General features: G+C 45.4%; 2 protein-coding genes across 2 annotated transcripts in view; one reads left to right on the forward strand and one right to left on the reverse strand.

The window, feature by feature from the left end:
* Nucleotides 1-3788, reverse strand: part of smg9 (SMG9 nonsense mediated mRNA decay factor) — a 42144-nt gene extending 38356 nt beyond the window's left edge. The window contains exons 1-3 of the mRNA XM_083760840.1: nt 3517-3788; nt 2225-2388; nt 1251-1322 (exon numbers count right to left, since the gene is read on the reverse strand). Of these exons, the coding sequence (XP_083616966.1) occupies nt 1251-1322; nt 2225-2377 (225 nt within the window). The 5' untranslated portion in view covers nt 2378-2388; nt 3517-3788. The remainder of the gene's footprint in view (nt 1-1250; nt 1323-2224; nt 2389-3516) is intronic.
* A 1076-nt stretch (nt 3789-4864) lies between these two features.
* Nucleotides 4865-27613, forward strand: LOC310856087 (uncharacterized protein). Its single transcript, XM_083761304.1, has 11 exons — nt 4865-4931; nt 7434-7865; nt 9579-10039; nt 10346-10452; nt 13706-15785; nt 17556-17660; nt 19153-19169; nt 19297-19579; nt 22247-22443; nt 26678-26786; nt 26854-27613. Exons 2-11 carry the CDS (start codon nt 7451-7453, stop codon nt 27604-27606), a joined length of 4527 nt encoding a protein of 1508 aa, XP_083617430.1. The 5' UTR covers nt 4865-4931; nt 7434-7450; the 3' UTR covers nt 27607-27613.
* Nucleotides 27614-27893: the final 280 nt, after the last annotated feature.

Consider the following 27893-nt stretch of genomic DNA (forward strand, 5'->3'; position numbering starts at 1 on the left):
GCTCATAGTGCGGCACCTGCTATTTTTTTTTTAATCATGAAAATGTGGCCCAAATGTTTGAATATATTCTTTCAGAGCGAACGTTTTTTTAACTCAAATCTTTGCTTCTGGAGGGGTCCTGGAACAACATATTTTCAGATGGGGGTCGGCAGCCGATTACATATATTTTTGGGGGTCCTTGACATGAAAAAGTTGGAGAACCAGCGACATAGAAACATGGGGTTTTCAGTAAACTGTCAGGATTTAGACGACATTTTGTAGAATCATCCTCATAGGTCTACATGGATTAAGTTGCTCGATTCAGTATTTAGATATTTGATATTCATTGTAGCTGCACCCCCCCACCCCCCCCCCCCCACCCTCTACCTATACAAACCCATTGTAACTTCAAACTCCATTTGAATCATAGATTTATAAATTTTTCGAAAACTGGTGACTAATACTGCTCTGCTATAATGCGTTTTTTTTATTTCTTTATAATTCTTTTGAATATTCTCATATTCTTTGGGGTTCAATGCCGATCCAGGTTTTGGAGAGTCTTACAACACAGATTACAGATGTTTTTCACTGATATTTAGTTTAACCCATTCTGACCTGAGATCAGATTAAAAAAATGTCTTCTACATCCTGACAGTTTTCTGAAAAAACTATGTTTTTATGTCAGTCGTTCTTCGATTTAAAAAAAATAGCAGACCTACAAGCTCGTAGATCTGCTATTTTTCAATAGCTAAACTTTAGCTATTGAGCTTTAGCAGCTAAGCTTTAGCTGCTAAAGCATAACATAATGCTAACATCAAAATGGGTTCTCGCCCAAAATGGGTTAAAAAAACGCCTTCTAAAACATAACCTAAAGTTGTTGTTTTAATGTCAAATTCTTTAAAAAAATAAAAAATGACGTGGCTATATAAATAATACAATAAAACTTCAACCATTTCGGTAGTACTTCATAATAATGAGCCCTTATATAAAAATGTATCATCAATTTGAAATAATTTGATTTGATTTTTATATATTTTTGAATAAATAGAAAGGAGAAAAAAGCCGACCTACAATATCACAGCTTGTAGATCGGCTATTTCTTTGGGAAAACCTTTGAAAAGGTTCAGCTATAATGACATGCCCAAATCGTACACATCGACCACTGCAGAACTCAGAAATCAATGCCGATATCGAATTGATATGGCCGAAATATCAGCTAAAACTGAATTATTGATCTGGGCTCTAAAACCATGCGTATGCGTCGTACATACCCTTTCTCCGGGGGGTTTTGCCAGTATTATGGGGGTCTTCTGAAGAGGGGCTGGGGGGTCCTCGCTTCCATCCTGAAAACAGCGTTCGACTCAGAGTTAGTGCTGCACGATTAATTAAAGATGGAGTGCCACATTTTTTTTATTTTTCATGTGTCTATGAGGTGACAGTACTTCATTGGTACACCCTGGAGTCTACTGTATGTGTCTATGAGGTGACAGTACTTCATTAGACACCCTGGAGTCTACTGTATGTGTCTATGAGGTGACAGTACTTCATTGGTACACCCTGGAGTCGTTTTTATGTGCAATGGTGTATTAACTTTGTATTTAGGGTTTCTTCCTGGAGGCTGAACCCTTGAAAGTCAAACGGGCCAATGAAATAAACAGTAATATAGTGACATCACACTATCAGCCCCTCCCCTAACCCCTTATCATACAACTACAGCTGTGGGTGTGGCTTCAGTTCAGGTGGATCACCACCCATCACCACCCACCAGCCAAACCAGGCATACTTAATGAACTGGTGGGCTTGTCTACATAAAAGCATGATTTTAACAAATTCTGTACACTTTTTGGAAACAGTTCTTCCCCCGTATATTGTAATAATACCTGATGATCATGTTTTAGGGTGGAAACAAAATCGTGGCACTCCATCTTTTCTGTAACCCATTCTGAACGGGCACCCATTTTGGTGTTAGCATCATGTCGTGCTTTAGCTATTGAAAAATAGCAGATCTACAAGCTCATAGCGTGGCGCGCTACGAGTGGCGCGCTACGAGCTTACGAGCTACGCGCTACGAGCTTGTAGGTCTGCTATTTTTGAAAAATCGAAGAGCGACTGACATAGAAGACATTTTTAGATATCTGATCTCAGGTCAGAATGAAAACTGTCAGGATGTAGAAGACATTTTTAGAATCTGATCTCAGGTCAGAATGGGTTAAAAATTAAACACACGCGCGCGTGCGTCACCTACCCTGCGTTCCCGGGGTCCGTAGTCGCGGTCCCGGCTGGGTCCAGACAGGTTCTGGGCCCCCGGGGGCCCCAGGGGGTCCCTGTCCCCTCGACGCCTCCTCCTCCGACGGCCCTGGCCGTACATCCCTGGCTGGCTGTGACCCGACTCTGACATGACGATTAGGCCTGTCAAAAAGAATCGATTCGAGTTAGAATCGCGATTCTAATGCCGTCCGATTCAGAATTGATTCTCATTTTCCAAAAAAACGTTTTTTCTTTTTTTTTCTTGCACAAATGTACCTGTACCTGACAGGTACATTTGTGCAAGAAAAAAAGAAAAAAACATGCACATGTACTACCTGTGCATGCAATGCATTATGGCCTGGGTTTCTGCATAGTGCATTTACTACCAGCTAAGCTAAGCCTGCCAATTGTATTCATTTTACACCTGTTTTAATACTAATGTATTGTTCTGGTATTGAGTGAGAAGAGAACTTTTGTACTGGTTCAAATTTGTGCAAGCTAAATGAATGGGACATGTTCTTACTCTTGGATTTAACTTTTGTGTGTTTAAATCATTCAGTTGATAAAATCTTTACAATTATACAAGCTTTTTACTAAATGTACTCTGCTTTCATGCCAGAAGACTGGAGTAGATCATGCTAAAATTCTATTTAATTGTTTTTAATAAAAAACTGCTTTAGAATCGAAAAATAAAATCTTTTTTTAATCGAGAACCAGAAAAATCGAAAAGATCGTTTTTGAATAGGAATCGAATCGAATCGTGGGACACCTAAAGATTCGAAGCCCTAATGACGACCCTGTAATACTCTGTACCAGCAGCAGGGGGCACTACTCACTCACCCTGTAATACTCTGTACCAGGCAGCACTACTCTTCTTTACTTATAATCTCTCAGAGGACAGACTATAGTTGACTCACATCAATATTACGAATTCAAAAGGAAAAGGGTGGCGCTGTTTTTCCTTTATATGTTTGACGATGGGTTCTCAGTTTGCGCCGTACCACACAGTAACTAGTAACTACTGCTCAGTATCAGACAGTACTAACTCTGTAAACACTCTGCCAGGCAGCACTACTCACTGACTCACTACCTACTCTGTAAACACTCTGTACCAGGCAGAACTGCACTGCTTAGTATCTTAGTATCAGACAGTACTAACTCTGTAAACACTGTACCAGACAGAACTATACTGCTCAGTATCAGACAGTACTAACTCTGTAAACACTCTGTACCAGGCAGAACTACTCACGCACTATAACTAACTACTCAGCAACAGACAGCACTACTCACCCCCAAAAACACCACCACCAGCACAACTAGATAACCAGCCAGCTAGCCTGTTAGCATAGCATAGCAGCAGCAGCAGCCATGCATGAACTAAAACAATAACACGTCCACGAATGGGTTGATTTAGCTGCTAAAACACTGACATTGTCAAGGAACTATACACTTTAACAACTACGCTATGGTGTTGAAAGTTAGTCTGGCATTCTGTAATAAACGATATGTTCGTTTAGTTTTGTTTTGTTTGTTGTTTAAAGATGTACTTCCATCCATCCATCCATGCATCCACTGCTGCAACCACGTGACACGAAAGGAGGAGCGCGTGGGCTACTGTCTCCGTTTGTCCCGAGCGGGAGGGGTTTGATTTATATAGGAGCACCACCAAACTTAGTTTAAAGCCCTGATTTTACTGGAAATGTTGACAAAAGAAACAACTAATATCTGCTTTATTTTGTGATTGTACTTAAATATTAGGCTACAGTCTGTCATGATGTATTTTGGGTTGAGCCTAATCATTTCACAAGTTCCAAAATTTACTCTTATTTGAGCATTGTGTATTTGTATATAATTTTGACTTAAAAATAAATAAATAAAATAAGTATAAGATCAGACAATATGTATGTTATCTTATCAACCTCCTCTTAACTCTTGCAAAATATCATATTCATTCATTGTACCAAATTTGCTATTACCGACGCAACAACAGCGGTGTAACTCCACCCATCTGGCAGTCCAGAAACAGCAAACCAAACACACACACCACCCGGTCCGTCTGTCAAAATGGCCTCGTCTGGAAACTTCGTGTAAACTCGCTGGTTCCGCTCTAATCTCCATTCTTTATTCAGAAGTCACAACAACAATACTATAAAATATAAATAAACATGATAACAATATTACCGCGTCACATCACATGTCAAACTGCCAAACCTGCCAAACCAAAATATTTATTATGTTATTACAACTTATTAAGACTGAATTATTATTATTATTATTATTATTATTATTATTATTATTATTGTTATTGTTATTAGTGTGTGTGTGTGTGTGTGCGTGTGTGTGTGTGTGTGTGTGTGTGTGTGTGTGTGTGTGTGTGTTTCTTTTTTTTTTGGGGGGGGGGACTTAATACACGCCATAACTCCGCCTCTTCCGGTGCCAACCCGGATATGGACGGACGGACGTAGTTCCATAATAAACGTCAACATCAAAAGGAAGGAAGCTCTTTAAAAAAAACAACCAACTATATCCTCACCATCACCTCCTCGGCGCAATTAACGTTTACACCAATTTAACTGTGCTGTGACGGTATACGGTCCTTGTGACGTCACGTTCGGGCTTATGACGTTGCTAAAGGAGGTCGTAACGTCGTCATTGTGCAGCTATAATAGCAGGCAGCGGCTCGAGCTGATCTGATCACCGCCAAGGTGGGTGGATGCATCATATCTGTGTGTATTTATGTATTTAATATTGATACTATAACTCTGCTGCAGGTGCATGGTAAACTGTACAGTGGTTCTCAAAGGGGGGTCCGGGGACCCCCCTTTCCCCACCACCCCTCCCAGGGGGGGGGGTTCCTCTTGAGCCTGAGGGGGGAGGGTGCCCCCCCCCCCCCCCCCCCCCCTCCAGCTAAGTGGATGAATTTGGCATTATAGCTGAAGCATCTAATTCATCTCTGATAGACTGTTATAAGCAACTTTATACCTAATATAGGCCTATAGCAGATCTGCTATTACAATAATTTTATAAATGCATAATAATTATATAGGTATATATATAACTATATAGCCCATAGGCACCCGCTTTGTCTCAATGGGATAGTTCAAATGTTTGGAACTATAGCCCATAGGCACCCTGCTTTGTCTCAATGGGATAGTTCCAATGTTTGGAACTATAGCCCATAGGCACCCGCTTTGTCTCAATGGGATAGTTCCAATGTTTGGAACTATAGCCCATAGGCACCCGCTTTGTCTCAATGGGATAGTTCCAATGTTTGGAACTATAGCCCATAATAGGCACCCGCTTTGCGGCGAGATCAAAGCGCGTCGCTACTCTCCTACTCTACACTCTGGCACCCAGGTGCCCAGGTCATAGTGACATCACGTGACATCAGCCTCCATATATGGTGCCCAGGTCATAGTGACGTCACGTCACCTTGAGCAAGACTCTGAACCCCTAATTGCTCCTGGTGTGCTGGCTGGTGCCTTGCATGGTTTCTTCCGGCATCGGTCTGAATGGGTGAATGTAATGCATGTAATGCACAATCTATATGCTACATAAATGCACCATTTACTTATACTGTACGTACGTACCTGTACGTACTCTACTGCAGGGGTCTGCCTTTTTGACATGACGTGCCATGTTCTCATTGTCTTGATAACCAGTGTGCCGTATCGACATAAAGTTTAATTTTGTCACCACATAAAAATGTAATCGTGACGTGACAGAGTAGTCACTACCCAGGGCAAGGAAGGACTCAACACAGGGCAGCTTCCTTGAGTTTGTCTTTTTATTCCTTCATGTTATTATACACCATAATATCACCTTACACAGGAGAGGTGATCTCTCCACTGCAGTCCGGACAGAGGAGTGTTTGTGGAGATGATTGATTTATCCTGTTGTGCCTTGATCAAGTCCATGATGCACAACAGGTGCACAGCCACGCCCAGCTCTGTCTGTCTGTCTGTCTGTCTGTCTGTAGAAATACCAGTAAATAAACATTAGGACCAGTAGAAGTACCAGTAAATAAACAACATTAGGAAAAGTTGAACCAGTAAATAAACAACATTAGGAAAAGTTGAACCAGTAAATAAACAACATTAGGAAAAGTTGAACCAGTAAATAAACAACATTAGGAAAAGTTGAACCAGTAAATAAACAACATTAGGAAAAGTTGAACCAGTAAATAAACAACATTAGGAAAAGTTGAACCAGTAAATAAACAACATTAGGAAAAGTTGAACCAGTAAATGAACAACATAGTGGAAGCACCAGTAAATAAACAACATTAGTGTTAGCACCAGTAAATAAACAGCATTAGTGTTATCACCAAGGAAGGACACAACACAGGGCAGCTTCCTTGAGTTTGTCTTTTTATTCCTGTGCTGCAGGGAATTATACACCATAATAATATCACCTTACACAGGAGAGGTGATCTCTCCACTGTCCGGACAGAGGCTATCTCCTGAGTGTTTGTGGAGATGACTGATTTAACCTGCTGTGCGTTGATCAAGTCCATGATGCACAACAGGTGCGCAGCCACGCCCAGCTCTGAGTCCACTTCTAGTTTGACTATCAGGCCAGGTGTGACTGCTTGAATCAGTCACCCTCCATCTCACAGTACTATTCCCATCTGATTTTGATTGTCCATCATAGGCTGTACAGTACACTATACACTTTGTATGTGGCCTAGTTTCTTTCACACAGACTCAGAGCCCAGAGTTTGAGTGAATGTAGAATTGTGTGCAGGGTGTAATGTAATTTATATATAGATGTTGTGAGGGGGCTTCATTTTCGCAGACTAAACTTTTTTGAATACTTCTTAACATTAAAATGAAATATCTCCCTCACACACTTATGCCAGTGTGCCAGTGACCACCCTCCCCTGTGCCAATGTTGGCCCCCGTGCCTGAGGTGTGTGTGTGTGTGTGTGCGTGTGCGTGTGCGTGTGTGTGTGTGTGTGTGTGTGTGTGTGTGTGTGTGTGTGTGTGTGTGTGTGTGTGTGTGTGTGTGTGTGTGTGTGCGTGTGCGTGTGCGTGTGCGTGTGTGTGTGTGTGTGTGTGCGTGTGCGTGTGCGTGTGCGTGTGCGTGTGGCTGTGTGTAAGTTCCGGGGACGCTCCGCGGACCCCCACACCACTTACTTCACACGGTTGTGATTTTATTTCTTTATTATTTTTTGCTTATTTCGTTTTTTTTTTCTTTTTCTCCAGGTTATCCAGCCAAGGAAATGCTGGAGTGTCATCCGGACCGGGTGCCTTCCCTCCACCTCGGGAGCGACGACCAGGCGCCAACAAACGGCCAGCGCTGTGACCCGGAAGAGGAGCCAATGAACGCAGAGCGCTGTGACCCGGAAGAGGAGCCACCAATGAACGCAGAGCGCTGTGACCAGGAAGAGGAGCCAATGAATGCAGAGCGCTGTGACCCGGAAGAGGAACCACCAATGAACGCAGAGCACTGTTGTAACCAGGAAGAGGAACCAATGAACGCAGAGCGCTGTTGTAACCAGGAAGTGAACCCGACACCCGCCCAGTGCTGTAACCACGGGGTCAGGCCGGTGACATCATCATCAACAGCAGCCCTGGCAGAGGACGACAACAACACTCTGACATCACCGGTGACATCATCGACAGCAGCCCTATCAGGTAGGTGCTGTTCTTTGCTACTACTTTATGTCATGAATTCTCTGTCTCTGGTGCCCTGTTCTTAGTCCTGTATTGAATGTTGTTGTGTGTGTATTTTTACTATGATCTGGCTGCAAACCAATTTCCCGCAAGGGACAATAAAGCTAACCTTGAACCTTGAACCTTGATATATATAAAGGCTAGATGGCTCAAGGCGGAGTCTCTGACGTAAGTCCACCTCAAACGAAAATAACTCGCTCAGATCTTGACCGATTTACAAAGGGGTTGGTTTATTACAAACGTTGATTCGGGACGCTTATCTGCTTCATTTATGTATATATATATATATATATATATATATATATATATATATATATATATATATACATATATGTATGCGGACGTCTCCGATGTTTATAACAAACAAAGCCGTTTGAAAACAGTTTGAAAATTGAGCAAGTTATGGTTATTTAAAAAGTGCATGCCCCATAGACACAATGTTATGGTTATTTAAAAAGTACATGCCCCATAGACACAATGTTATGGTTATTTAAAAAGTGCATGCCCCATAGACACAATGTTATGGTTATTTAAAAAGTACATGCCCCATAGACACAATGTTATGGTTATTTAAAAAGTGCATGCCCCATAGACACAATGTTATGGTTATTTAAAAAGTACATGCCCCATAGACACAATGTTATGGTTATTTAAAAAGTCCATGCCCCATCGCGGGTGAGCTTTCTTATATATATCTATGGGTGCTGCCCCCATAAAAATCACACCTGTGTGAAGTGAGGGGCGCTCTTATCATCATACATCATCGCGACGTGAACGTGTCTTATTTGCTCAGACACTATGATGTAACATTCTCCATGCAACGGGAATTTAATGTCTGTAGGACGAAAATAGCCCCTTCCGTTATGCGCACGCCAAAGCTTGACTATATGCTTCGCAATTAAGGAAATCTCGGGAAAGCTTTTGCCTCCATGTTGCCTTCAACGAGATTGACATAGTTATCAATATATTATATTTTAGTCGTCCTACTGTATCTTGCGCAGTGTTGTTTTCGTCGACTAAAACTAAGACACATTTTTTTCGTCGACTACCTTTTTCCACTGAAGAAAACTAAATGGAAACTAAATTAAAACTATGCTATGGTGACTAAAACTAAGACTAAATATACTGACAATTTCGTCAACAAATAAAAACTAGACTAAAATGTTAGGAAGGGACTAGTGGACAAGAGATCCAGTTTTATGCTGGGTTGCATGCTGAAAATAGCAGATCTACAATCTCACAACGCGTCGCGCTGCGACGCGTTGTGAGATTGTAGATCTGCTATTTTCAGCATGCAACCAAAGTGTAAAATATGTCAGTACAACGACATCAAGGCCTGTCAAATCACATTTTTAGTCGACTAAATCAACTGTAGTTTTAGTCGACTAAAATCGTATGACATTTAGTCGACTAAAACTAGACTAAACACTAGAACATTCCAGGCGACTAAAATGTGACTAAAACTAAGTGAAAACTATTCAAGAGACTATGACTAAAACTAAAACTAAAATAGAAATTTGCTGCCAAAAACAACACTGGTCTTACGGTAGTTTTTATTTTAGTCTTTTTCCAGTCGTTTTTCGGCATAGCTTCTCCGTAGTCCAAACGCTGCTATACGCACTTGTAAGTTGTAATATTACACAAAAAAATACTAATTTCATATTCCTCATACAGGGAACGCCAATGCACCTGCACCATCTACACCACCCCATAGCGCTGACCTGGGGTCAGCTCTGACGGAGAACACCACCGCCCGTACCCCATCTACACCACCCCATAGCGCTGACCTGGGGTCAGCTCTGACGGAGAACACCGCCGCCCGTACCCCATCTACACCACCCCATAGCGCTGACCTGGGGTCAGCTCTGATGGAGAACACCACCGCCTGTACCCCATCTACACCACCCCATAGCGCTGACCTGGGGTCAGCTCTGACGGAGAACACCGCCGCCCGTACCCCATCTACACCACCCCATAGCGCTGACCTGGGGTCAGCTCTGATGGAGAACACCACCGCCTGTACCCCATCTACACCACCCCATAGCGCTGACCTGGGGTCAGCTCTGACGGAGAACACCGCCCGTACCCCTCCCCCTCCATCTGACCTGGGATCAGAGATGACCAATTGTTGGCAGGTGATGTTTGCGTGGATTTTGCGCTGGGCGATATGGAAAAACATCACGATACACGACATTTATTTTCCAGACAAATGACCGAAAAATCATATTTTTTCTTTTTTTTGGGGGGGGGGAAATCGATCTTAATGTTTAATAAATCGATACATATCGTCGGGATATAATATCGAAGAGCGACTGACATAGACATTTTTAGGATCTGATCTCGGGTCAGAATGGAAAACTGTCAGGATGTAGAAGACATCATTAGAATCTGATCTCAGGTCAGAATGTGTTAATGGTGTCGTGTGTCCGTTGGTCCCTCAGATCGGCCAATCGGATCACGGCGAGCTGTACAGCAGCGATGACGATGACGGGCTGTACCGACGCAGGAAGCTGGCGTGCTGGGAATGCGGAGAGAAGTTCCCGTGCAGGTATTGATTGATTGATTGATTGATTGATTGAAAACTTAATTGAAACTGAATTCAAAAGGTTTACAGACACGGTGAAAGCCGTTTAGGCGTGTTTCCGTGGTGCTTTTGGGGTAAAAGGGACATGGGGACAAATAGCATTTGTGACCAGATTTGACTGAGAGACTGCCGTCGCGCAAACCTCCAGCTTTTCACCAGAGGAGACATTTTAGTTGTTTTTTTTTCTTCTTTTTAATCCAAAATGAGTTAATAGCACTTCAATGTTAGTCCACAGAAGACATGCAAATATGAAATAAATGCTTAAACATGTAGCTAGGTGTAATGTTAGAGACCACAGAAGACATGTAGATATGAAATAAATGCTTAAACATGTAGCTAGGTGTAATGTTAGAGACCACAGAAGACATGTAAATAAATATGAAATAAATGCTTAAACATGTAGCTAGGTGTAATGTTAGAGACCACAGAAGACATGTAAATATGAAATAAATGCTTAAACATGTAGCTAGGTGTAATGTTAGAGACCACAGAAGACATGTGAATATGAAATAAATGCTTAAACATGTAGCTATAGGTGTAATGTTAGAGTCCACAGAAGACATGTAAATATGAAATAAATGCTTAAACATGTAGCTAGGTGTAATGTTAGAGACCACAGAAGACATGTAAATATGAAATAAATGCTTAAACATGTAGCTAGGTGTAATGTTAGAGACCACAGAAGACATGTAAATATGAAATAAATGCTTAAACGTGTAGCTGTGTGTAATGTTAGAGACCACAGAAGACATGAAAATATGAAATAAATGCTTAAACATATAGCTATAGGTGTAATGTTAGAGTCCACAGAAGACATGTAAATATGAAATAAATGCTTAAACATGTAGCTATAGGTGTAATGTTAGAGACCACAGAAGACATGTAAATATGAAATAAATGCTTAAACATGTAGCTACTGTATAGGTGTAATGTTAGAGACCACAGAAGACATGTGAATATGAAAGAAATGCTTAAACATGTAGCTATAGGTGTAATGTTAGAGACCACAGAAGACATGTAAATATGACATAAATGCTTAAACATGTAGCTAGGTGTAATGTTAGAGACCACAGAAGACATGTAAATATGAAATAAATGCTTAAACGTGTAGCTGTGTGTAATGTTAGAGACCACAGAAGACATGAAAATATGAAATAAATGCTTAAACATGTAGCTATAGGTGTAATGTTAGAGTCCACAGAAGACATGTAAATATGAAATAAATGCTTAAACATATAGCTAGGTGTAATGTTAGAGACCACAGAAGACATGTAAATATGAAATAAATGCTTAAACATGTAGCTATAGGTGTAATGTTAGAGACCACAGAAGACATGTAAATATGAAATAAATGCTTAAACATGTAGCTATAGGTGTAATGTTAGAGACCACAGAAGACATGTAAATATGAAATAAATGCTTAAACATGTAGCTATAGGTGTAATGTTAGAGACCACAGAAGACATGTAAATATGAAATAAATGCTTAAACATGTAGCTACTGTATAGGTGTAATGTTAGAGACCACAGAAGACATGTAAATATGAAAGAAATGCTTAAACATGTAGCTAGGTGTAATGTTAGAGTCCACAGAAGTGAACCTTTCAAGCCTGTTTTCTCAACTCGCTGTTTCTCTGCCAGACATTACTCTATAAGCCATATCTCCAAAACTGGTGGGTCAAACTGAACAACCAACATGTCAATTTGAAGCTATGATTCCCTCTCTCTCTCTCTCTCTCTCTCTCTCTCTCTCTCTCTCTCTCTCTCTCTCTCTCTCTCTCTCTCTCTCTCTCTCTCTCTCTCTCTCGCAGCAGCCTCTGTGCGTAATGTGACTATATCGTTAGATTGGAAGACAATACAGTATTGGCTGACAACACCAATTGAAAGTAGAGATAGATTATGGTGATTTTTTAATTAAAAAAATCGCATAAGAAATTAGAGAGATATGCCTAAGTAAAATGTCAGTGGTCTTGGCAATTTCTTTTATTTGTGTGCGATCCCTGGGGCGACGGGCGACGGCACAATAGATTTTCATTCATTTTTCAGATCCATGTCATTGCAGTGCAAACCATTAAATATAGCCTATATTAACTTCATAGGCTATTGTACAATATGTGACATATTTCTTTCACCCGGTATTATTGATGTGAGTTGATCAAAATAGTATTGCCTAAAGGCTATAATGCTTGACTTGTAGCCTAGGCTATACAGTAGGCCAGGGTTCCCCAATTAATTTTCCTCAAGGGCCATATTTTGACTAGCGTACCAGGCTGGGGGCCGAGGTCGAGGTCTTGCCCTGAAAATTCATTTTCAGGGCAAGACCCCATTTGAAAAGGATGCCCAGTTTGACATGCATAGGCTACTGACCCCCATTTAATGCCATTTATATCTGGGACCCTTAAAAAAATATATATATTTTTTTTTTAAATTTTTCCATGGGCCACAAGGGGGCGCTCTGTGGGCCGCAAATGCCCCGCGGGCCGCCTATTGGGGTACCCTGCAGTAGGCTATATAATGCCAGCACAGTCATTATTCTCTTTCTTTAAGACTAAAGGCAACCCTTGACTTGATGGGCTTACTCAAATAGACTACTAATAATAATGCGACAATACCAGAAGTCCATTAACGTAATCAAAGCGATGCAATGACAACTAAAAGACAGTCAAACTAATCACACATACTGACTTCCTCGTTGCAGTGATTGAACTGCCTGGGTCACGTTTAAAAACACAAAGATCATATGCTAGAGAACAACAAAAGAACAAGCTGACGGTGTGAATCAAACTTTCTTTTTATTTCTTTTTGTATTTGTCTTCTCTGTTCTGTTGCCTCGGGAAGGTGTTTTCTGCTAACAGGCTTCGTTGTTTTTGGCTTTTGGCGAGGCTGCAGCTGGCTGCTATTGGTCCACTCCGACAGGCTGTTTTAGGCATGCGCCGCCGCCACGCAAAGTTATGACAAAGCATGCGATGCATGAGTCTTCATGCGAGAGAGTTTCTTTCTTTGTGTGTGTGTGTGTGTGTGTGTGTGTGTGTGTGTGTGTGTGTGTGTACATGAGGGGGAGAGACCCGATATATATGGGAGAGACGCAGAGACAGAGAAATATTTAATGTTAAATAGGCTATACACAGGTGTCGACTAAATTGTCAGTATATTTAGTCTTAGTTTTAGTCATCATAGCTTTAGTTTTCATTTAGTTTCCATTTGTTTTTCCGTTGTAGTTTCACCCTGATGACGCACTACAAGAGCCACGATGCTCGCGCCTCCTGCCACATCTGCCGCGTCACCTTCTCCCGCAAGCTGTCGCTGCACACGCACCTGACCAACGCGCACGCGCACGCCATGCCCGTGCGCTGCGCGGGGGAAGGCTGCGCGCGCGTCTTCGCCGACCCGCGCGAATACAACGACCACAGGGCCGCGCCCTGTGACGGCCGCGCTGCGGCGCGCGGCGGCTGGTGGACGGAAGCGAGGAAGCGCCACTACCGCCACGGACGACTCGCCAGACTGGACGACTTGCCGGACGATTCCCGGAGTTCTTTGGACGACGAAACTGCGATGGAAGCCTGCAGCGAGTCACAGACACAGTCCTCCAGGCCCTTCACTGCTACAGACGCTGACAGGGAGTCACAGACACAGTCCTCCAGGCCCTTCACTGCTACAGACGCTGACAGCGAGTCACAGACACAGTCCTCCAGGCCCTTCACTGCTACAGACGCTGACAGGGAGTCACAGACACAGTCCTCCAGGCCCTTCACTGCTACAGACGCTGACAGGGAGTCACAGACACAGTCCTCCAGGCCCTTCACTGCTACAGACGCTGACAGGGAGTCACAGACACAGTCCTCCAGGCCCTTCACTGCTACAGACGCTGACAGCGAGTCACAGACACAGTCCTCCAGGCCCTTCACTGCTACAGACGCTGACAGCGAGTCACAGACACAGTCCTCCAGGCCCTTCACTGCTACAGACGCTGACAGCGAGTCACAGACACAGTCCTCCAGGCCCTTCACTGCTACAGACGCTGACAGCGAGTCACAGACACAGTCCTCCAGGCCCTTCACTGCTACAGACGCTGACAGCGAGTCACAGACAGAGTCCAGGCCCTTCACTGCTACAGACGCTGACAGCGAGTCACAGACAGAGTCACAGACACAGTGTAGACCCTTCACTGCAGTGGAAGATGGAAGAGAGTCACAGACAGAGTCACAGACAGTGTCCAGAGCCTTCGCCGCAGTGGAAGATGGAAGAGAGTCACAGACACAGTGCAGACCCTTCGCTGCGACAGACGATGACAGCGAGTCACAGACACAGTCCTCCAGACCCTTCACTGCTACAGACGCTGACAGCGAGTCACAGACACAGTCCTCCAGGCCCTTCAATGCTACAGACGCTGACAGCGAGTCACAGTCCTTCATCGCTGCAGTGGAAGATGAAGGCGAGTCACAGACAGAGTCCTCCAGGCCCCTGGCTGCAGTGGAAGATGAACGCGAGTCACAGACAGACGTCGGGGGGCCCTTGGCGGCCGGGGGGCCCTTGGCGGCCGGGAGGCCCTTGGCGGCCGGGGGGCCCTTGGCGGCCGGGGGGCCCTTGGCGGCCGGGGGGCCCTTGGCGGCCGGGGGGCCCTTGGCGGCCGGGGGGCCCTTGGCGGACCTTGGGGGGCCCTTGGCAGCCGGGGGGCCCTTGGCGGCCGGGGGGCCCTTGGCGGCCGGGAGGCCCTTGGCGGCCGGGGGGCCCTTGGCGGCCGGGGGGCCCTTGGCGGCCGGGGGGCCCTTGGCGGTCGGGGGGCCCTTGGCGGCCGGGGGGCCCTTGGCGGCCGGGAGGCCCTTGGCGGCCGGGGGGCCCTTGGCGGCCGGGGGGCCCTTGGCGGCCGGGGGGCCCTTGGCGGACCTTGGGGGGCCCTTGGCAGCCGGGGGGCCCTTGGCGGCCGGGGGGCCCTTGGCGGACCTTGGGGGGCCCTTGGCAGCCGGGGGGCCCTTGGCGGCCGGGGGGCCCTTGGCGGCCGGGGGGCCCTTGGCGGCCGGGGGGCCCTTGGCGGACGTGCAGATCAAACAGGAGCCCCCCGACCGCTTCGACGAGTGCGACGAAAACGCGCTCCTCCCTCCCGCTGTCGGTACGCCGCCGCCGCCGCCGCCCTCCTCGAGCCCGCTGGCCAACGGCGGCCCGACGTGCCAGGACGTGCGGCGAGACCATGCGTACGCCATGCCCTGGGAGATGAAGGAGGAGGAGGAGGAGGAGGGGGGGGACCGCCACGAGTGGGGCAGTGAGGGCACGGCCAGCTGCCACGAGGACTCGCACTGGCAGGTACCGTACTGTTCTCAGGTCAGAATGGGTTGATCAGACCAGTGTGTGTCCAGTGGAAACCTCGTATGAATCTGATCTCAGGTCAGAATGAGTTAAAACACGAAAAGGGGCACGGTGGCACAGTTGGTAGTGCTGTCGCCTCACAGCTAGAAGGTCCTGGGTTCGATTCCCCCTCGGGGCGCTGTGGGTGCTGGCGGCGTGTTTCCTCCTCCGCGTCATCAGTGCCCATACCCGAGGCGGGGTTGGCGAAAGGGCCTTTCTGTGTGGAGTTTGCATGTTCTCCCCGTGTCCCCTAGGGTAGGTACCCTCACAAAAACATGCAGTAATCCTGGTCTCTAAACTGCCTCCCCCTGGCCAGCCGGGGGGCCTGATGGAGGGGAAAGGAACTGGTCTCTATACTGCCTCCCCCTGGCCAGCCGGGGCGCCTGATGGAGGGGAAAGGAACTGGTCTCTATACTGCCTCCCCCTGGCCAGCCGGGGCGCCTGATGGAGGGGAAAGGAACTGGTTGGAATAACGTGTTCCTTCCACGCGCTATACGTCCAACCAGGGAAACTCCCCCCTGTCAGGTGTAAAGGAGCAACTTGGACACTCAGGAATGAAGGAAGCATGAGTTCAAGTCCGTTGCTCTCCCCTTGTCCCCCATATATGGGGACTAGGTTGGTCTCCCCTTGTCCCCCATATATGGGGACTAGGTTGGCGGAGGGTGTGTAGAGCCCAGGATCACATTAGATAATTGACACAGGGGTGAAAAATGGGTTACAAAATCGTGGGATAAAAATTATTAAAAAAAAAAACACGAAAAGGGGTTTCCGTCCTGAATGGGTTTTAAGCTGACGATGAATTGCCACACACACAAATTGCGATTAACAATTTAGTTTTCTTCTTATATATGTATATTTTGTATTTATGGTTAGGCTTTGTAATCAAAATTGCACAGGGACAAATAACTTAACCCATTTAGGCCTGACCTCGAAATTACGCTATGAGCTTGTAGATCTGCTATTTTTCAATAGCTAAAGCATAACATAATGATTAAAACACCAAAAGGGGTTCCCGCCCAAAATAGGTTAAACACACCAAGAAATCACTGACACACGTAATCATACATTTATTTTTAGGGCTGTCAAAGTTAACGCACTATTAACTAGTTAACGCACTATTAACTAGTTAACTCACTATTAACTAGTTAACTCACAATCCTTTTAACGGCACTATTTTTTTTGACGCGCGATTAACGCACTGTGAAGTTTGACAGAATGGTTGAGAGACGCATGGCAATTTAACGCTGAAGAGTTGAATAATTGTTAAACAGCTGCATTACTTAAGTTAATTTAAGTCTACACAATTAGAAAACTTAGAAAACATGTTATTTTGATCAACATGGCCTGTTATCTGTCGTAATGGTACCATTGGCCAACATCAATACAGTTCTTTAGTTTGGGTCTAAAGGCTAAATGTCATCAAATGGTGGTTCCGTGGCTCAAATGCAGAATAAATAATGGGCCTTGATATGAAAAATCTTGAAAACCACTGATTTAAGGTATATTTAGAACGGATAAAAAAAATGCGATTAATTTGCGATTAATCACAGTTAACTATATGGACAATCATGCGATTAATCAGATTAAATATTTTAATCGATTGACAGCCCTAATTTTTTTATGTCTTGTTATTTTTGTATTTGATCTACAAGCTTTACTGCACGGTCACAGAGAGACGTTTGAAAAATGCATGAGCATTGTTACTGTACGGTGTTACTGTACTTCCAGGCGCCGGGCGGCAGAGGCACCGACCCCAACGACAGCAGCCCGGGGCTGGGGAGGGCGAGGCGCGAGGGGACCAGGAGGTCGGCGCGCATCGCCACCATCTCGCAGGTGAGGACGGGGCCATTTTAGTCACCTGGAATGTTAAAGGGACACTTTCGCAAAAAAGATATATGTTAATGACGTTTAGAAGCTTTAGAACACTTTCCTGGAGGTCTTTATGTGTGTAAAATGTGGTTTTAGATATTTTAGATTGTAGCAGTGAGCACAGTGTCTCTGATGTCATGGACACTGGGCTCACTTACTTCCTGGAACTACATGTTGTCTCAGTAAGACAGCCCTCCCCCTATCCACAAGGAGGAGCAGTGCCCCAAAGTATTATGGGAATTGTAGTCCAGGAAGGTAGTGAGACCAGTGTCCATGACATCAGAGACACTGTGCTCACTGCTACAATCTAACATATCTAAGACCACATATTACACACATAAAGACCCCCAGGAAAGTGTTCCAAAGCTTCTAAATGTCATTAACATATAATTTCTTTTGCAAAAAGGGTGAAGTGTCCCTTTAAGTCTAGTTTTAAAATGTATTTTGGCGGGACTGATTTTACACTTGCTGAAAATAGCCGATCTACAAGCTCACAACTGCGACGCGTTGTGAGCTTGTAGATCAGCTATTTTCAGCATGCAACAAAGTGTAAAATGATTCGTACTGGATCTGTTGTCCACTAGTCCCTTCCTAACATTTTAGTCTGGTCTTTATTTGTTGATGAAATTGTCAGTATATTTAGTCTTAGTTTCAGTCACCAGAGCTTAGTTTCCATTTAGTGTTCGTCAGTGAAAAAAGGTAGTCGACAGACTTTTTCTTTTTGTCATAGTTTTAGTCGACAAAAACAACTCCCTGCTCACAACGCGGCGTGAGCTTGGCTAATATGGTATCTTCCTCGCTTCCGGGTTCTTGGAAACGCCCCCCAGCCAAATGGTGTGGTGTGATTGGCCAGTCGCTGTGATTGACAGCCTAAACCTAACCCTAACCTTAACCTCAGTAAAACTAACACTAACCTTAACCTCAGTAAAACTATACCTAAACCTAACCTCAGTAAAACTATACCTAAACCTAACCTTAACCTCAGTAAACTATACCTAACCCTAACCTCAGTAAACTATACCTAAACCTAACCTCAGTAAACTATACCTAAACCTAACCTCAGTAAACTATACCTAAACCTAACCTCAGTAAACTATACCTAAACCTAACCTCAGTAAAACTAACGCTGTGGCTGGGGGGGGGGGGGGGGGGGGGGCGTTTCCAAGAACCCGAAAGCGAGGAAGATACCATATTAGCGTGAGCTTGTCGTAGACCTGCTGTTTTCTTTTGACGTAAAATGGACGTCCTCTTCACATGGTGCTCCCTGTCCCTGTACTGCCCCCTACTGGCAGGCCTCACGGAGGGACTCCTCCTCCAGCCTGATGAGTCCCCTGTCCCGTAACCCTTGTCCCCTGTCCCCTAACCCCTGTCCCCTAACCCCTGTCCCCTGTCCCCCAGGCCTCCCAGAGGGACTCCAGCCTGATGAGTCCCCTGTCCCCTGTCCCCTGTCCCTCAGGCCTCCCAGAGGGACTCCAGCCTGATGAGTCCCCTGTCCCCTAACCCCTGTCCCCTGTCCCCCAGGCCTCCCAGAGGGACTCCAGCCTGATGAGTCCCCTGTCCCCTAACCCCTGTCCCCTGTCCCCTAGGCCTCCCAGAGGGACTCCAGCCTGATGAGTCCCCTGTCCAGCCCCAGCAGCTCGGACCACTCCGACGTGGACCCCGACTGGGGCGGCGTTGGCGGCGGCGTTGGCGGCCGAGGCTCCGCCTCCCGGTGGAAGCACCTGACCATCGGGCCGCTCAACGCCACGTGCGTCCTGTGTGGCCGCGGGCCCTTCAAGAGCCTGAGCGTGCACGTGACGCGCTGCCCCGTGAAGAGGGGCGACCTCGCCTGCTGCCACTGCCAGCAGCGGCTGCCCTCCGAGAAGGACCTGCTGGAGCACAAGGTCAGTTCAACCCATTTAGCCCATTCTGACCTGAGATCAGATTCATACGAGGTTTCCCACTGGACACACACTGGTCTGATTATAACCCATTCTGACCTGAGATCAGATTCTAAAAAAATGTCAGTCGTTCTTCGATTTTTCAAAAAAATAGCAGATCTACAAGCTCATAGCGCGCCACTCGGTGGCGCGCTATGAGCTTGTAGATCTGCTATTTTTAAATAGCTAAAGCATAACGTAATGCTAACACCAAAATGGGTTCCCGTTCAGAATGGGTTAAAATCATGTTTTCTATGTCAGTAGTTCTCAAAACTATTTCATGTCGAGGACCCCAAAAAGTAGACCATCTCAGTGGCCTTGTGGTTAGAGTGTCCGCCCTGAGACTGGGAGGTCGGGGGTTCACCCCATTCTGTGTTGCCTAGAACTGGAGGTCTGAAAAAAAAATAGTAACAGTAACAAGTACATCTCAGTGACATCACAAAGCTGTACTTACTTCATATTGTTACTGTTTTTTGTCAGACCTCCAGTTCTAGGCAACACAAAATGGGGTGACTTTTTATTATTTCCAGTTTTCAGTACTATAGAAAAGCGCCCAGTGAGAAACGTTCCGCGGTGAAAAAAAAGTTGCAATTAATTTATCTGTAGTTAATCGCGATTCATTTTTCTGTAGTTAATTAATCTAAATGAATCGCAATTAGTCCCGGCCCTAATTTATATATATATTTATGTATACTAGTCCTTACCCGTTCTGAATATATGCAAACAGCAAATCATGTTCAGTGTGTGATGTAATAGATCACATTACTGATAGGGGGGGGAATTGTTTACAGATGGTCTTGGAAAGTTGGGTTGGGCACTAAAGTATAGGCTAATTAAATGCTGTAGTACAATCATAAGTACACCATTGATGTGTGATGTAAATATGGTGGTGATATTCTGCCTATAAATGGAAGTTATTGAATATTTTCAAGGTCGGTGTTGCACTTTGTAGACGGTCCCTAACCGCTCACCGTCTGCTGCCCGTGGAGATATAAGCTATTAAACGGTGAACGCGGAGGTTGGCTTTTTGGGCTTCAAAGCAAGTTGTAGTTTGTTCTTTATATAATCAGGATAAGAATTAGGTGTTTTGTGTGATTTAGGAACGTGTCGTTGTCATTGCATCTGTCTGTATGTATTTTGTCATTGTGTTGTTCCGACGGCACGGGATCTGTCTTCTCCAAACGTCTCCATTTGGCCACCCCGAGACCCCGACAGATAAGCATTCCGTTGTGTTCGTGCTGTTCAGTGTGTCACGCAGCCACGCTGGGTGCGCGCAGGGCTGTAAGCTGTCGTTGTCAGTGTCCAGGCTTTGAGCGTGCATGTAGCCCATGTGTAATGCACGGCGAAGGAGGTGGTTGAGGAGGGGGCGGACAGTGTAAATGGTGCATTTATATATAGCGGCGGAGCGGCTGCAGTCCTGGCTGTGTGTCGCTGATCATAAGCCCAGAAACAGTGTCCTCGGAGCGGCTGCAGTCCTGGCTGTGTGTCACTGATCATAAGCCCAGAAACAGTGTCCTCGGAGCGGCTGCAGTCCTGGCTGTGTGTCGCTGGTCATTCACATCCAACACGGACACAGAACAGATGCTCCGACGGGGCTGGGTTTCGCTTCCTACGTCACACTACAAACGGTGACCTATCGAATTATGCGTCCCACACCCCCTCCACAGGCACACAATTCTTCAAGTTACAATTCTCCATGATCGTGTGGTGATGTAAAAACAATATCTGTACAGTAAATATGACAGTTGCGTCGGTAAAAAAGTAGCCTAGCTGGATTGTGGGAGCGTGCAGATTTATTTTGGCATGGAGAGATGTGTGCTAATAGTGTGGCTCGGTCGGAGATAGAGCACGGACAAATAAACGGGTTTTTATTCACTAATAAATTCATTATTAATCTTATTGGAAAAATGGCTTCGTTAAGACCTCCATATTATTATGGTCAATGCCTGTGTGAAAAGTGGGAGCGATTGGTGCAGGCAATGAGGAGATAAGTGTTTGTTTCTGACAGACAGACAGACAGACAGACAGACAGACATTCAGACATTCGCTCTATTATTATTAGGATATTCTAGGTGATCTGGTACGGCTGTGTTTATATATATATATATTTATGTATATATTTATATATATATTTATGTATATATTCTAGGTGATCTGGTACGGCTGTGTTTATATATATATATATATATATATATTTATGTATATATTTTAGGTGATCTGGTACGGCTGTGTTTATATATATATATATATATATTTATATATATATTTATGTATATATTCTAGGTGATCTGGTACGGCTGTGTTTATATATATATATATATTTATGTATATATGTATGTATATATTCTAGGTGATCTGGTACAGCTGTGTTTATATATATATATTTATGTATATATTCTAGGTGATCTGGTACGGCTGTGTTTATATATATATATATTTATGTATATATTCTAGGTGATCTGGTACGGCTGCGTTTATATATATATTTATGTATATATTTATGTATATATTCTAGGTGATCTGGTATGGCTGTGTTTATATATATATATTTATGTATATATTCTAGGTGATCTGGTACGGCTGCGTTTATATATATATATATTTATGTATATATTTATGTATATATTCTAGGTGATCTGGTACGGCTGCGCGCTCTGCCGGCAGATCTTCCCGTACCTCGCCGGCTACGAGGCGCACGCCTGCGCCAACGCGGGCGGGGTGGTGGTGAAGCCCCGCCCCCAGCCCTTCCTCCAGATGAGCTGCTCCGCCTCCCCGGTCCTCAACATCAACCGCTGTCACCTCTGTGACACCTTCTTCTCCACCGGGAGGTACGCGCACGCACACACACACACACACACACACACACACACGGACACGCACGCACACACACACACACACAGACACACACACACACACACACACACACACACGCACAGACACACACAGACGCACGCGCGCACGCACACACACATACACAGCTGTGTGACGCCTTCTTAACCCATTCTGACCTGAGATCAGATTCATAACGAGGTTTCCACTGGACACACACACACTGGTCTGATTAACCCATTCTGACCTGAGATCAGATTCATAACGAGGTTTCCACTGGACACACACACACTGGTCTGATTAACCCATTCTGACCTGAGATCAGATTCATAATGAGGTTTCCACTGGACACACACACACTGGTCTGATTAACCCATTCTGACCTGAGATCAGATTCATAACGAGGTTTCCACTGGACACACACACACTGGTCTGATTAACCCATTCTGACCTGAGATCAGATTCATACGAGGTTTCCACTGGACACACACACTGGTCTGATTAACCCCATTCTGACCTGAGATCAGATTCAAAAAAAAAATGCAGTCGTTCTTCAGTCGATTAAAAAAAAATAGCAGACCCTACAAGCTCGTATCGCGCCACTCGGTGGCACGCTACGAGCTTGTAGGTCTGCTATTTTTCAATAGCTAAAGCTACCACCATCAAACAAAATGTTTGGTCAAACCATATATGGGCGTCCATTGTAAATGCATTGGAGCGGCCCCATTAGACACAGACACAACAAGACAAATTCAAGACAGGCGTCTTGAATTTGTGAACGCAGCCCAGTAAGGCCCCCCCCCCCCCCCCCCCCCCCTCCTGGCGCGGTGCTGCGGCCATCTTGGATCCTAAAACACAGGGAGAGAGAGGTGGGGGCCGAGAAAGGCCCTTATTCAATTTGAATGCCAAACGACTCGCCCCTTTACCAACCCCGCCCCCCGCTAAATGTTTTAATGTAGTTAACCCATTCTGACCTGAGATCAGATTCATACTAGGTTTCCACTGGACACACACTGGTCTGATTAACCCATTCTGACCTGAGATCAGATTCTAAAAAATGTCAGTCGTTCTTCGATTTTTCAAAAATAGCAGACCTACAAGCTCGTATCGCGCCACTTGGTGGCGCGATATGAGCTTGTAGATCTGCTATTTTTCAATAGCTAAAGCATAACATGATGCTGACACCAAAATGGGTGCCCGGTCAGAAAGGAGAATTCCATGCTAGAATGCTTTCTTATCTTTCTTACCTTTCTTTGTAGTCGTTACGTCCCCACCAAAGAGGTCCAGGTGTTTTTTTGTGCAAAAACTCCTTTTTGGCTATTTTCCCTACCATAAGCCCTCAATGAAGTGCATTGCATTGAATGGCAATTGAATGGGGCTATGGGGTGTTATGCTTATTTCCATCGAAAGAAGTAGTAAAGTGTGCCGCTTGGGATATTGTTTACATTATGAAGAGAGGATATATACAAAGAAATTATCATTTTGAGCGATGGAAATAAGCGAATTAGCACAACACCCCATAGCCCCATTCAATTCAATGCAATTCATTGAGGGCTTATGGTAAGGGAAATAGCCAATAAGGAGCTTTTGCACAAAATAACACCTGGACCTCTTTGGTGGGGACGTAACGACTACAAAGAAAGGTAAGAAAGCCTTTTAGTATGGAATTCTCCTTTAACCCATTCTGAACGGGCACCCATTTTGGTGTCAGCATCATGTTATGCTTTAGCTATTGAAAAATAGCAGACCTACAAGCTCGTATCGCGCCACCGAGTGGCGCGATACGAGCTTGTAGGTCTGCTATTTTTTTTAAATCGAAGAGCGACTGACATTTTTAGAATCTGATCTCAGGTCAGAATGGGTTCATCAGACCAGTGTGTGTCCGGCGGAAACCTCGTATGAATCTGATCTCAGGTCAGAATGGGTTAACAGTTCATTTGGTATATTTCCCTCCCTCTCTGAAATCTGAAATGATACAGATTTATTTGATTGTATAGTATTAGTCGATATGTAAAATGAAGAAAGTGTCACAGCAGCAGACGGCGACTGCTTAACCCATTCTGACCTGAGATCAGATTCTAAAAATGTCTATTACATCCTGACAGTTTCATTATTAACCCATTCTGACCTGAGATCAGATTCTAAAAGTGTCTTCGATTTAAAAAAAATAGCAGACCTACAAGCTCGTATCGCGCCACTCGGTGGCGCGATATGAGCTTGTAGATCTGCTATTTTTCAATAGCTAAAGCACGACATGATGCTGACACCAAAATGGGTGCCCGGTCAGAAAGGAGAATTCCATGCTAGAATGCTTTCTTATCTTTCTTACCTTTCTTTGTAGTCGTTACGTCCCCACCAAAGAGGTCCAGGTGTTTTTTTGTGCAAAAACTCCTTTTTGGCTATTTTCCCTACCATAAGCCCTCAATGAAGTGCATTGCATTGAATGGCAATTGAATGGGGCTATGGGGTGTTATGCTTATTTCCATCGAAAGAAGTAGTAAAGTGTGCCGCTTGGGATATTGTTTACATTATGAAGAGAGGATATATACAAAGAAATTATCATTTTGAGCGATGGAAATAAGCGAATTAGCACAACACCCCATAGCCCCATTCAATTCAATGCAATTCATTGAGGGCTTATGGTAAGGGAAATAGCCAATAAGGAGCTTTTGCACAAAATAACACCTGGACCTCTTTGGTGGGGACGTAACGACTACAAAGAAAGGTAAGAAAGCCTTTTAGTATGGAATTCTCCTTTAACCCATTCTGAACGGGCACCCATTTTGGTGTCAGCATCATGTTATGCTTTAGCTATTGAAAAATAGCAGACCTACAAGCTCGTATCGCGCCACCGAGTGGCGCGATACGAGCTTGTAGGTCTGCTATTTTTTTTAAATCGAAGAGCGACTGACATTTTTAGAATCTGATCTCAGGTCAGAATGGGTTCATCAGACCAGTGTGTGTCCGGCGGAAACCTCGTATGAATCTGATCTCAGGTCAGAATGGGTTAACAGTTCATTTGGTATATTTCCCTCCCTCTCTGAAATCTGAAATGATACAGATTTATTTGATTGTATAGTATTAGTCGATATGTAAAATGAAGAAAGTGTCACAGCAGCAGACGGCGACTGCTTAACCCATTCTGACCTGAGATCAGATTCTAAAAATGTCTATTACATCCTGACAGTTTCATTATTAACCCATTCTGACCTGAGATCAGATTCTAAAAGTGTCTTCGATTTAAAAAAAATAGCAGACCTACAAGCTCGTATCGCGCCACTCGGTGGCGCGATATGAGCTTGTAGATCTGCTATTTTTCACTAGCTAAAGCATAACATGATGCCAACACCAAAATGGGTGCCCGGTCAGAATGGGTTAATTAAGTTAATTTAGGACCTAATCTAGCCGTTAAATCTAGCTTTATTAAAACACATTTCTTCCATGTAGCAGCCCATGTTTTGTAATGGCATCATCATGCTATTATGCAGTGAACTTAACAATGATAAATTAATATGATGATACCGTTTTATATAATCACCGACATGAGTTATGTTATTGTTATTGTTATTTACAGCTAGGTAGAGCGTCAATAGAATGAGGGGGGGAGGGGGGTGGAGCTAGATATGCATTTGTTTGGAAACACTCACTCGCTTCTGTGTACAAACACTGGAAACTTGTCTATATCACCTTTAAGCTCAGTTCCCTGTTCTATGATCCTCACAAAACAGGACTTGTAGTATAGAGCGTCGCAGTCCCTCCCCCTTTCAGAACGACGACTGGCCCAGGAAATGAATCCCATGCATTTTGACCATAGGCTTTTCTTAAAGTATTTATTTAAAGACGGTTACGCCGCGGACAAAACCAACTCGGATCGTGACAAATCATGACAATGAACACAATGTTTTGGGCCGATCAAATCATTAGAAAGAAGAAAATAAAGTCAGGAGACAACACTATTTGTTTTGTTTTTCTACTTATAAATTATTTGATCGGCCCAAAACATTGTGTTCATTGTCATGATTTGTCACGATCCGAGTTGGCTTTGTCCGCGGCGTAACCGTCTTTAAATAAATACTTTAAGAAAAGCCTATATGGGCAAAACGCATTGGGATTCATTTCCTGGGCCACTGGGGTGAAATGGAAATGGGGCGACTGTACCCGTTACCTTCAATTCAATACAACAATACAATCATCTACGTGAAATGCTATCTATAAACAAATCCTCTCCAACAGGGACCTGCTGAACCATAAGGTCGAAGCTCACAGCACCAAGTTCAGCATCCAGGTCAACCTCCCGCCAGGGGGGGGCGCCGCAGACGGCAGCGCCACCGCTCAGTCTCTGGTCCACCACCCCCCCGCCGGCCCCCCTCCCCCCTATCAGCTGACCCTCGCCCCCGCCCCCCCCGCAGCAGACCACCTCCTATCCCGGTCAGGTGATCTACCGCCAGCACCACCCTCCTCCTCCTCCTCCCCAATACCCCGCACCCCCCGGATACCCCTCCTCCTCCTCCTCCTCCAACCCCAACAACAACAACAACAACAGGCCCCAGCTGAAGATCATCGCCATCTTCCAGAACACCAGCCGCGAGCTGGCGCTCCAGAGGCGCCTGGCCACGCCGTGGCGCTCCAAGGCGCCGTACTCCTGCCGGCAGTGCGGCGCCGTGTCGCGGCAGCCCTCGCTGGCCGTGGCGCACCGCTACCTGCACCGGAGGCGGAGCGGTAGCGTTAGCGGTAGCGTGTCGGGCGGGTGCCGTAGCCGCGGCCGCCGCTACCGCTGCGAGGGCTGCGGCCGCGCCTTCCTGCGCCGGCTGCACCTGCTGCGGCACTGCGTGCGCCACGCGGACACCACGGGCTACGTGTGCGCCGGCTGCGGCGAGAGCTTCTACGGCGCGCGGCTGCTGGCGCGCCACGTGCAGGCCGGGGGGCGGCGGCGAAGACGACGACGACGACACACCACGCCGACGAAGGCAAAGACGAGGAAGACTCCTCGAGGGGGAGGAGGAGGAGGAGGCGACAAGACGGCGAGCGTCGTCGGACGCGCGGAGTGCCGCCGGCCGGACGCGTTCTCCTGTGAGGACTGCGGGGAGGCGTTCGCCCGCGCCTCAGCGTACATATGGCACCGGCTGAAGAACGAACGAACGCACGAACGCCACCCTAAATAAACGTTAAACGAACCCCCCGTAGTACCCTAACGTCACCTCCTCCTCGCCGTCACATGGCTTTTCTTTTCTTCACCTCGAGAGTTACTAAACTTGCCGTGTGATCCGGTTCGGGAGCGGGTGATATTGTTACGTCATGTTGTAGTCATTGTTTTGTAGATATGATGACTACAAAACAGTGACTACAACATGACGTAACGATATCATCCTGATGACTACAAAACAATGACTACAACATGACGTAACGATATCATCCTGATGACTACAAAACAATGACTACAACATGACGT

Source organism: Protomyctophum parallelum, assembly GCF_964188405.1.
Source record: "Protomyctophum parallelum genome assembly, chromosome: 3".
In the NCBI taxonomy this organism is placed as follows: domain Eukaryota; kingdom Metazoa; phylum Chordata; class Actinopteri; order Myctophiformes; family Myctophidae; genus Protomyctophum; species Protomyctophum parallelum.

Excerpts from the sequence above, each read along its gene's own strand:
- LOC310856087 (XM_083761304.1), top strand. The coding sequence starts at position 7,451 with ATGCTGGAGTGTCATCCGGACCGGGTGCCTTCCCTCCACCTCGGGAGC. Across the intron at positions 10,040-10,345 it reads AGATGACCAATTGTTGGCAG|ATCGGCCAATCGGATCACGG; the intron begins GTGATGTTTGCG and ends TTGGTCCCTCAG. Across the intron at positions 22,444-26,677 it reads ACCTTCTTCTCCACCGGGAG|GGACCTGCTGAACCATAAGG; the intron begins GTACGCGCACGC and ends CCTCTCCAACAG.